The sequence below is a fragment of the Mesoplodon bidens genome (genome assembly GCF_964165515.1).
Source record: "Mesoplodon bidens genome assembly, chromosome: 3".
In the NCBI taxonomy this organism is placed as follows: domain Eukaryota; kingdom Metazoa; phylum Chordata; class Mammalia; order Artiodactyla; family Ziphiidae; genus Mesoplodon; species Mesoplodon bidens.
The window spans coordinates 83,034,873-83,047,044 of NC_138178.1; the positions used below are offsets into that span (position 1 = coordinate 83,034,873).

Below are 12,172 nucleotides of genomic sequence, written 5' to 3' on the forward strand. Positions count from 1 at the left end.
TTAATTTATTTTCAGTAATTATTGATACTTTTAAAATTTGATATCACTCATTTTAAATGTCACGAAAATGTAATACAATTAAGTCATTTAAACCACTTCAATTCATTATCCAATTGTAAACAGGCTAAGGTATGAAGGAAATTACACTTGGCAGTCTGTAGATATTAAGTACATATATTTTGCTGCAGAGAGAAGAACTGAGGAAGAATTTCTAGATCAAAGAGCTGAAAAACTAAGTACAGGAAAAAAAATGAATGAAAGAAAAAGAACGGTTAAGAAGTTGAACTATTACCTCTATCTTTCAAAAGATAAAATGCCTACTCATTTGTCCATGTGGACAAAATGAAGTGGGAACAAGAAGGATTATACTGATATAATAAACTGAGACAATAAACAAGTTTATTGAACTCTGCCTGTGCCTTATGAGAAACTAGCTCAACTACTGTGGTAAGTTGATTAGAGTTAAAACTCAAGAGTGGATAGGCACTGCCTTGGTGATGTAAACACGAGGCCTATTTTTTTAAAAAGAAATGTGACTCAATATTCTGGTGAGACACAAAATGTTGTGTCATATAAAAAGTCAAAGTCTTAGGAATAGTAATTGTTTTAGCTTCAGTGCATTTGTATGACCACATTTAGAAAGAGAGTTGCTAAACTGAATGGACATTTGAGCAATTTTTTAAATTACTTAAATAAATCATTAGAAAAATTTTCAAAGTGTCAGTAATGCACCAAAAGTCCAAAATCAGTCAATGTAAAATGTAATCCTCCTACTTAAGACAGATTTAAAGGGCATTTATTAACTTCTGTGGCCATGCATCGTGTTCGGCACACAAATACCTAAGAACTCTTGAACATAAAAAAATCTTTAAACCAGTGAGATTGTGTCTGTTATAAAATTGTCTGGAATAGGTTTTTAAGTTTTCAGTTCTTGAAAAAATTCTATGTGCAAGAAAATCTAACAGTGATGTAGCTATTTTGGCTAATGTTAACTTTTTGTATTTTATAATAATATAATTAAATAACACAATTGAAAAAAACCATAAAATTACTTCTGATATATAGGACCAAACATCCCAGAATTAACTACAATGTGAAAACTGAGGGTAAAATTAGCAAGACAGATACGCAGTAATCTCCTACCCCCACAATGGTATCAACTGCTAAGACTGAACTTCATGTACTGGTGAGGGAGGTAATAAATCTAAGTATTACGTACATGGAGAAAGCTTGCTGCTACAACCAGCGCAACTGAAACCACACACCTAGAGCAGTACTTTGCTATAATTATTTTCCTTAAAGTTAGGGGAAAATGCTGAGTAAGATAAAACTTCACAGTAGGAATAGTCCAAAATGTTAAAACATTGCAAATAAAGGAGAATGATAAACAAATGCAATCTTAATGCCATTTTTAACATTTTACTTTGTAGAATCATAGCTAAAACCTTTAGAAGGCTATTGTTTTATCATGTCCCATCCAAAAACCCACCTCTTTCTATCATTTTAGACAGTACGTTAACATCTCTCATAGTATTATTTTATGTTTTCCTAGTAGAAATAATTATATTCCTAGCAATTCCAGAAGGCACCTTCTTTCTGTAAGTCTTACTAAGAATTAGGTGAACAACAACTGTATAATAACTCTTCCGCGGCATTCTGTAGTCATTATGGAGACATGTCTTTGCACCTTGATAGAGTTAAGTAGTGCTCTTCAATCTCTCTTATTAAAACCAGCACGATTTGGCAAAGACCCCACAAGGGAACTATGTATACCTAGTAACTACAACATTGAGTTTAAAATAAACGATTTTTCGATTTATCTAGAATTACTAAAAAAATAAACGCCTCTTTCCTCCAAAAACTTTAAAGGAAAAAATTCCCGCCGAAATTTTCCCTCACATTGTTTTTGCATTCACACACTCTTTCATCTTCATCTTGTAAAATGATACATTGTTTGATTTTTTGGGTGACAACCCATGAGAACATTCTAAGTTTACGTCATGCTTAGCAACTGACAGAGGGCTTGACATGCATTTTCTTTTCGACCCTGGAGTCCAGTTTCATGGCTCTGAAGCACTTAGACCCAATTTAGCCACAGCACTGTCTAAGAAACCTTAGCTTTGTTCTTCTATGATTTCTTACGACGTGAAGCCAAATGAGAAAACAGGTTGAGACTTCATTTAACAAGGCCTACTGTTCTCTGCATCAAGAACATCATGAAAACACCATCAAAACCATAACCCCGTGTGCACTGAGTGAGATGCATATTTTAATAACAATGATACACAATGAAAACTAGTTGCAATTTAAAGACTCCCCATCATAGTCATCATTCATCCAGGTGATGGCAAGATAGAGACATAAGTGGACTTCATTTTAAAAATTTAAATATTTGCTTTATTTACGTATTTAGAAATGTTCTACAATTGCTCAGCAAGACATTTTATAAAAATTCAATAAAAATACTCTAAGTAAAATAGCAATTAAGGATGCACTCTCATGTACGAAAATGACAAAAAAATTTAACTTAAAAACAGAAATTAACCTATTTAGTGCTACAAGTCTATTTAATTCACAAAAAGGATTTATCTAGGATTCCTTTAAATAAAAAAAAAATCCATATATGGTTAAGTGTTTGGATGCCAATCATTCACTTATGCTTAGGGGTAGAAAAACTAGGGTGCAGCAAAACTTGAAAATGATTATGAACCATTGCCAAACTGAAATCAATTAGAAAGTATATCTTTGGTTATTAGGCAATAATATTTAATTTCTAAAATAGAATTTAACTGCAGTTTTTCAAGAAATTTAAAATTTGTCAGTTTAATTACATTTACTGAATAAAGTTAATGATAAATCTCTCTTGAAAATGAGAAATCCAGGGACTTAAAAAAATCATAAAATTTCTGTCTCTTTATTAGCACAATTAATTATGGCTTTTACTTCGTGTGTGTAAGTCAAATAAACAATTCAGAATTTCACCAAATTAAAAACAAGAATTATTATCAGAAATCTGAAACCCAAGGAAAAAAGGGTAATATAACTAACCTTGGTCCAGTAAATCTCCATGCTCTCATGTGAAGGGCGCCAACTTGAGGTAGAAATCCCTAAGTTTTCTCCTGGAGTAAGATATCTATTGAGCACTAAACTATTATTAATATTTCGTACACAAGGTGGCTTCAGGACTGGCCTCGTAGTAAGAGTGCTGAGTAAAGATCTGTTCTGCTGTTTCTCCACCAGTAGTTTGGTACTGACCTTTGCCAGCTTCTTATTAGTCCTGGGAAGATGGCAAAACACCAATTTCATTCATTGCATTTTCCCTAAATGATTTGTAAATGATTTGCATTTCTTAAATTGCCATAATAGTAAATGGAATGAACCATTAAACCACGTTTTAACACTGAAAATGGGTCAGAGCAGACCTATTATAAACAATTCTAGGTGTAAAATTATTCTAAAGAAGTATATATGTGTCTGGGGGATCCTTAACTAACAAGTCAGTCAAAGTCGGGAGAGGAGAGAAATGGCGTCAGCGATGGAGACGGCTTAACAGGTGACGCTTGCTGCCTTCCGCGATGGCTGCACTTAGACACCCACCTTTAGTAAACCAGTTCAGGGATGAAAAAACAAACCATCCCTCAAAGACATTTTCAAGCATTTGCTTTCACCACCCCTGTATACACATTTCACTCATTACCTCAGAGGAATTAAGCATTCGGTACTGAGGAATAATCTAGAGCAGCGGTCCCCAACCTTTCTGGCACCAGGGGCCAGTTTCATGGAAGACAACTTTTCCATGGATGGGGAGGTATGGGGGTTGTCAGGATGGTTCAGGCGGTAATGCGAGCGATGGGGGGCGATGGGGGGGGCGGCAGGTGAAGCTTTGCTGGCTCGTCCACCGCTCACCTCCTGCTGTGTGGCCCGGTTCCTAACAGGCTGCGGACAGGTACCGGTAACACTGTTACTGAGGCACTGGGGGTGGGATCTGCCCTTGCGGTCTTCCACGCACACCCTCACGCAGGCCACCGTGTTATTTTTAGACACTTTGTGAATTATACGGCCCTTCGCCCCTCTGTTACTTTCCCCTTATTTCACAAGCATGTCTTTATGTAGAGTAGAAAAACTTCAGATACAGTAGTTTGTCTCAGGGCGCCCTCTAGCGATGATACCAAAGATCATAATCAAGAAAGTAAATTTACCAAATGCTAAAATGTGACGCTTTGCGTTTAAGCGGTAATCTTCCAAAAAATAATTAAACTCGTTAATATTTCTATTTACGGGAATTCCAACAAGAAATTTTATCTCAGTTACAAAGTTTCAAAAACACTTAGCTTAAAGACTAAATCAGGTTAACTATTGGGTTGGCCAAAAAGTTCGTTTGGGTTTTTCCAGTAACATCTTATGGGAAGACACAAATGAACTTTTTGGCCAACGCAATATATGAAAATATAAAAAATAAAGTTATGTAAAACCAACAAAAAGGTGGGGAGATGCAAACTGGACTAACATTTTAAAGGTGACTTCACTTACTAACATCATTTTCCAAAGTTATACTATCTAGTTAGCTTTCACTTCCTACTAATCTCATGAACCTGGCTCAATAAAAATTATGCTTTAGAGGCAAATTAATGAGCTAAATTTAAATTTATTTTCTATGATTCTACGTTTTGACTTACTTCTTTAGTTTATTTGCCAATGAGTTTCTAATTTTTAGTTCTTCGAGGTAGAGTTGCTTATATTTTTCCAACTCTGCTTCAGTAGAATCTTCTTGAAAAGTTTTCATTTTGGAGAGTTCAGATTCCAGATCTTTAATTCTCAGTTCCATTGGACTTCTTATTGAAGCATTATTATTCTCTCTTAACTGCTCTAAGTTTTCTTGAGATGCTGCTTGTGTCTAAAGTCAAATAGAAACATACATGTTTAAAATAATTATAACCTGAATAATTATAGTATATTTGTTCCCTTTAGTTTTGTGTCAGTGATTCAGAGAGCAATTTTAAATGTGAAAAAAAGCTGAACTTTAAAAATATTTATCATCAATGTAAACTGAATTAAATCTTAATTATAAAATTAAAGTTGGATCCTTCTTATATTCGTACTCATGTAATCTGATAATTCAAAGAATAATAGGATCAATTTAAAAATTTTTAAATTGAACAATACAGCTAAGAATAATCCAAGAGTATAGTACAATTTCTAAATCATAATATTTTCTTTTCATCCTAATAGTTTTGTTTTATACCAGTTGGTCTTAAAAATAAAATGATTCCCTAGTGAGAATCGTTCTGAAAGATCAATTTAGTGAGAATAATGATGGAAACTGAAATATTTAAAGGGAGAAACAAATGCCACCTTCCTTCCAGAAATTTACAAAACAAACTGCTATAAGGGAAGTAGAAGAAACATATAAAATGTATACATCTGAAATGTAATTTATAAATGTGAAGTGAATTAAAGCACATTACAGATCAAAAAATTAACCTGTAAAAATAGGTTGATTTCTTTTAATTTTTCTATTATATCCTGTCTTGCTCTTTCTTCAACCTCCCGTTTATACTGCTCTACTTGACTGTGTTCTATCATATTCATTTCTATATGACTTCTGAGGTTCACTACTTCTTGTTCCAACTTCTTTTTATTCTTCTCTAGTTTTTCACATTTCTTTTGCATTACTTTCATAGATAATAACTCCTGTTGAAGAACTTGATTTTTTGCACCCAGATGTAGACATTTTGAAGATGCAGTTTCCAGGTCTGCTGTAAGGTCATCAATCTTCATGAATAAAATAAAATCGCTTGGTAATTAGGGACGTAGACTGAGAATAGCCTAACTCAAAACCAGTATCCACTTTTAAAATAAATTCAGTTACAATAAAATGGTGTCTATATTGTAGCGTGTAGGACCTTGAATTACTAAGAAAATGAAGAAAAAAGTTCAAACCACCAAGAGCCACAAATATATATCCTTCACTGTCATCATTGTTACACAAAATTTGCATTTGATTTTATACTTTTATTCTTCTAGTGTTTCATGCCTTTCCTCCATAAAATGACTATAAGTCACCTCTTAGTAGAAAGCCTCTTACTCCTTCCCCACCCCCATCTTAACCCGCCATGATTTTTAAAGTTTTAGGGATATCATATTGAGTTATTTGGGGCTGAATTAATAAATGCCTCCCAAAATAAGACTCGGAAAATCAGACTCTAATGAGTCTTGTAAATATGGCTTCCAATACCATAAGCCTTTTTTCTGAACTACAAATATTTTATGCTAATTTGAATTGCATTCCAAGGAGAAATGCTTCGCAGGGTTAAGGAGAAATCACATCTCCCAGTGTAATAGTTTAGCAAGATGATCCATACATTTTTCTGAACAAAAAAATGCCATTAATTCTTGTAATGCTTTGTTACTTTCCACAGAATAAGAGAACATACTAAATAAAACAAACAAAAAAACTTGCTGGAATTTCAAGGACACTGAGTTGGGAAGAACTACTTCCCTTTAGACAGAATGATTATTTGGTCAGACAAGGCAAGTGGATGTGGTAGTTTAAAATCATGTCTACATGTTTTTAAACTGGTGGCGCAGTGGTTGAGAGTCCGCCTGCCGATGCAGGGGACACGGCCTCGTGCCCCGGTCCGGGAAGATCCCACATGCCGCCGCGGAGCGGCTGGGCCCGTGAGCCATGGCCGCTGAGCCTGCACGTCCAGAGCCTGTGCTCCGCAACGGGAGAGGCCACAACAGTGAGAGGCCCGCGTACCGCAAAAAAAGGGAAAAAAAACCATGTCTACAAATTCTTGGACACTTATCTCACGAAATTCTCAGGGCTTTGCAAGACTGTTAATGGAAGCCTGACGGCCCTTGAAGAGGCTGAAGGTGACAGCTTCTAGGCAAGGGAAGAAAATGACACTGCAACCTGGAGGAAGGGGGACTCTAGCTACAAAGCAGCTGAAAGTAAAATTGATGAGAGGGATAAGCTAAAAAAAAAAAGACTATTGAATATAAAGGATCTAGGACTCATTGCATTCAAATATCTGTATCCCATTTACAGCATCTCCCCATGCCCAAATAATGCTAAAACAGAGAAATAGCTTCTGGGCTAAGGTCAGATTTAGGGTGCTGCCAGGAAAACATGGTCTAAAGATGAAGCCAAGACTGTAGAACCCTTTATTAACACCCTGGAAAGACTTAAGTTGGTGCCTCAAATTCCTTTAAGGATCTTTAAAAAGCATAAGAATTTTAAAGGCATCATCCTACAAAGTTTCCCATCCTACCGTCCTACAACAGCTTCACAAGAAGCCCAAGGGGAAGAGCTTATCTCAAAAAGATTTGGGAGGCTAGCTTTTCCAATGTCATGAACCCCAATAAAATTCACAGGACATTCAAAGCTTTAAAGAGAACTGTGGTAGCAAAAACACTGCTTGCTAGCTTGCATTAACAGAGACCAAGACAGTACAAAATGAGAAGAGGCCTCTGGGATTTTCTTAGAAGTTCTGTAAGTCCCCCTTCCTCCAGGTTTCAGTGTCATTTTCTTCCCTTGCTGGCTTGAGAAACACTACTCAGCTGCAAACACAGGTCATTTCTTATGAAAAGGACGGAACAAAGAGCTCAGAGGGTACAGCAAAGGAGAATCACTTCCATGGTCGGGACTAAGTCCTAATCACAGAGCTGGCAGCAGGTATCAGGCTGTATTTCAGAACTGCTATGGACCAGCATGTCTTCCATTTTCCATTTCTGAAGGGGAGAGTCTTTAGCAGTTTAACAGAATGTTGGTTATGGGGGTGACAGAAGATTTGTCCCTTTAGTTCTCAAGTCTTAGTACTGAGAGGATTGGTACTCAAGGGGCTATACTCTAGAAACCACACCCAGGAGCCTCATCCCCATCCATACCTGGTGAAAGATGGTAAGATCCTGGACTCAAGCCTGAGCCTGACACCATAACAATTGAGACTTGTGGGGGAACTGAGTAGGGATAAGTGTATTCTTCATGTGGAAGGAATATAAAAATTGTGGCCAGTGGGTAGATTATGCTGGTTTTTAAATGTATCCATAAGTTTTTGAAAAAAATTATCCCATAAAAAAAGGTAGACTATGGGCCAAGCATAAGTGACTTATTCCTAATGAACAGAATATGGTGAAAGAGATGCTGTGTGAATTGCAAGGCAAGGTTAGACAAGGCAACACGGCTTCTGCCTGGCTCTTAACCTTGGAACCCAGCCCCATGTTGTGAGGAAGCTCAGGCCACAAAGAGAGCCTAGGTGTTCAGGGTAGGTGTTCCAACTGACGGGAAGAGAGGCCAGCTGTCCTGGCTATGCTTTTCCCAAGTATAGATTGTGAACAAAATAAACATTGCTTATTTCAGCTACTAAACTTTGAGGAGATTTTTAGGAAAAAACAGATAGAAAAGTGGATGAAAAAAAAGAGATAATAAGAAACATAACTTAGACACAGTAGAAATTGGTTTCCTATAAACTGGAATCTAATAAATGTTGAGATTAATTTAAAATGACAAACAATGCTGATGAGAAGAAGCAGATAACTAGAAGAAAGACCTAAGAACTATTCAGGAGGAAGTTTTGGGCAGGTTCCCTTCACTTACAATTTCTTACAAATAGGCAGGTATGCCTCTTCAGAATTTCCCCTCAAGTTTGAAGATAAGGAAGATTGGTAAGCACGGAGACATATGAAGTATAATAGTTGAAAAACAACTAGAAATCGTCAGTTTAATTACCAAAATCAGACTTTTTCACCTCATCTCAATTAACTGAAATTCTAAGGGATAGGCAACTTTGAATATTTATTAATCTAGGACTCAATCTTCATTGTCCTTTCCTCAGAGAGGAAATAAAACATCATGGAAGCATTTTTAATCTTCTCAGTAGTAAAACAAATGGAATGTCCTTTGGCAGTATATAATTAAATACAATTTTTCCTTTACCTTACTTAAAGCTTGTTTGTAAGGGAAGGTAGGATATCTCATTTTTACATTGTACCACAGTGCTTCTCTATATCATACAAACTGGCTTTGAAATTTTGAAATTCAAATTACTAATCGATTATTTGTCCCAGATAAATTATTACCTTTTTAAAAAAATTTATTTTATTTATTTTATTTATTTTTGGCTGTGTTGGGTCTTCGTTGCTGTGCACAGGCTTTCTCTAGTTGCGGCGAGCAGGGGCTACTCTTTGTTGAGGTGCACAGGCTTCTCATTACGGTGGCTTCTCTTGTTGTGGAACACGGGTTCTAGGTGCATGGGCTTCAGTAGTTGTGGCACACAGGTTCCACAGCTGTGGCTTGCGGGCTCTAGAGTGCAGGCTCAGTAGTTGTGGTGCATGGGCTTAGTTGCTCCATGGCATGTGGGATCTTCCCGGATCTGGGCTCGAACCATTGTCCCCTGCATTGGCAGGCAGATTCTTAACCACTGCACCACCAGAGAAGCCCTACCTGGTTTTTAACAGCTATACTCTTAAAAACCTTTCTTTGGATGTGTTGAAATAGTTATTCTATTCATTATGTGTTAAGCTATAAAGTACAGCTATGCATCTCTTTCTTTTTCAATCAAAGAAGGTAGATACAGGGAACTGTGGTTTCTGAGAATGCAGGATCTATGTCAAGAACAAGATCAGCACGAGTGTTATACACAAGAACCACATCAAAAGATGATTTAATTGTGAATTGCAACATGATGGCTTAGAGAGACTTCCAACGAGGAAAGCTGACAGCCCAGACTTAATCTTCTCCTAGGTGGTGAAACCTATGGATGAGTCTATGAATTATAATGAGCTAAACATAATGAAGCAGATAGCAGACGAAGTCAGCAGATCTCGTGACCAAGATTTGATGGAAACTGGAGTGAAGTGGGAGGCACTGGGTGAGAGACTAAAGGTCTGAATGGAGGGAGAAAAAAAGGAATGGACTTTACCTTTGTAAACCTACTTCCCATTGTGTCATGGGGTCAGTGAGGCATAAGCTGGCCACAGGCTCCTTCAAGAGGCAAAAAACCTCCACGGAAGTAGAGTTAAAGACATTCCACTACACTGACTTTTTATTATTACATAAAACAACTGGTAAGATGCAAGATGACGAAGAAAGAATTCTCATAAAATCTGACTTGATACTGGCATAGGACAGACATATAGATCAATGCGTTACCATTGAGGATCTAAAAGGAAAGCCCCACATTTACGGCCAACTGATTGTAAGAGTGCCAAATAATTGAATGAGACAAGAATAGTCTTTTTAACAAATGGTACTGGGACAGCAGAATATCCACATACAAAAGAATAAAATTAGACCTCTACCTCATACCATATGTAGAAATTAAGTCAATATGCAAGAGCTAAAACTACAAAATTCTTAGAAGAAAACACAGGTGTTTATCTTCATGACTGGATTTGGCAATTCTTAGATATGACACCAAAAAACAAAAATCGACTAACTGAACTTCATCAATATTAAAGACTTCCGTGTTTTGAAGGACACCATCAAGAAGGGGAAAGGGCAAGCTCCTGAATGAGAGAAAATACTTGAAAATCCTATATCCCATCGAAGATTTGTATCTAGGATACAAAAAGAACTCTTACAATTCAATAATAAAAAGACAATCCAACTTAAAAATGGGCAAGAAGTTGAATAGACAGTTCTTCAAAGAAGATACACAGATAGACAATAAGCACATGAAAAGTGCCTCAACCTTATGAGTCAACAGCGAAACGCAAATCAAAACCACAATGAGATGCCACTTCACACCTACTAGGATGGCTATAATCAGAAAGACGGGTAATGACAAGTGTTGGCGGGCATGTAGAGAAACTGGAATGCTTACACACTTTGGATAAAAATGTAAAATGGTGCAGCCACTCTGGAAAACAGTACGGCAGTTCCTCAAAAGTTTAAACAGGGTTACCATATGATACAGCAATTCCATTCATAAGTATATTCCAAAAAGAAATGAAAAAAATGTGTTCACACCGAAACTTGGACATGAATGTTCATAGCAGCATTATTAACAATAGCCAAAAAAGTGGAAACCACCCAAAGGTCCATCAACTGATGAATGGATAAATAAAATGTGGTATGTCCATACAAATGAATATTATTCAGCAATAAAAAGAAATAAAGTATTGATCCATGCTACAAAACAGATGTACCTTAAAAATATTATGCTGAATGAAAGAAGGCAGTCACAAAGGACTCCATATTCTGTGATTCCACTGACATGAAATATCCAAAATAGGCAAATCTATAGAAACAGGGAGTACAGTCGTGGTATTAGGGCTGGGAATATGAGGAAGGGAAAACTGGCACAGGGTGATGGCTAAAAAGTATAGGGTTTCTTTTCAGGGTGATGAAAACGGTGTAAAACTGACTGTGGTGATAACTGTATAACTCTTTGAATATACTAAAAGTCACTGAATTGTACAGTTTAAATGAGTGGACTGCATGGTATGTTCATTATATTTCAATAAAGCTGTCACCAAAAAATAATGGATGCTTTGGGGTACTGGTGTGCTGCTCAGCTTCAGATCACTAGCCATGGTTCAAGACACAAACAGTCAACAGTGCGCCCTTTTTATGGAAAAATTATATAGGAAAAAGCTGTCTTTTTTACTGGTATCAAGTCTAAAAAATTAAGAGACAAATCTATGTTTCACTGCTCAAAGCATGGAGTGATTTATATTTCCCCCAATTAAGTGGCTTTTCGGTCCCAAAACTGATTAAAAATTACCTTATGTTTTAGCATATTAATCTGAATATCCATTTCACTTTGACTGGTTTTTAAATCTCCATGGAAACTAAGCTCTCCATTTTCATATTCATTTAACTTCCTTCTTGGCATTTTTAAGAGTTTCTTAAGTCTGTAGAAATGCATAGAATGAATAAGTCAAGTTCTTTAAGAGTAGATAATTAATAACTATTTAAACAGATATATGTTCTATCATATAAAATAAACTCTATAAATTATAATCCTTTCTCATCTGTTCTAATCTAATATGGTTTGAAAGCATAATAACTAACTTATAATCTTAGGTAAATAATATGAAGAAAAATTTTATGACACATGCTAAGTAAAGAGTTAATATAGTATGTGTATACATATATTATACAGTTCTTATAAGGAAGCTGTTATTAGTATCCATTTTTAGCATGTTAATATGAAATACTAACTTA

At 36.1% G+C, this 12,172-nt stretch overlaps 1 protein-coding gene across 5 annotated transcripts in view; it reads right to left on the reverse strand.

Moving 5' to 3' along the window:
- Positions 1 to 12,172, reverse strand: part of LOC308614818 (ankyrin repeat domain-containing protein 26-like) — an 86,770-nt gene that overhangs the window by 5,073 nt on the left and 69,525 nt on the right. Inside the window, exons 20-23 of one of the 5 annotated variants that reach the window (XM_081229580.1) lie at positions 11,730 to 11,859; positions 5,482 to 5,772; positions 4,677 to 4,894; positions 3,049 to 3,277 (exon numbers count right to left, since the gene is read on the reverse strand). In XM_081229580.1, coding sequence (XP_081085706.1) covers positions 3,049 to 3,277; positions 4,677 to 4,894; positions 5,482 to 5,772; positions 11,730 to 11,859 — 868 coding nt within the window. Of the gene's footprint in view, positions 1 to 3,048; positions 3,937 to 4,676; positions 4,895 to 5,481; positions 5,773 to 11,729; positions 11,860 to 12,172 lie in introns of those variants that run through there. The other 4 variants (XM_081229582.1, XM_081229581.1, XM_081229583.1 and 1 more) reach the window with 4 other exon arrangements.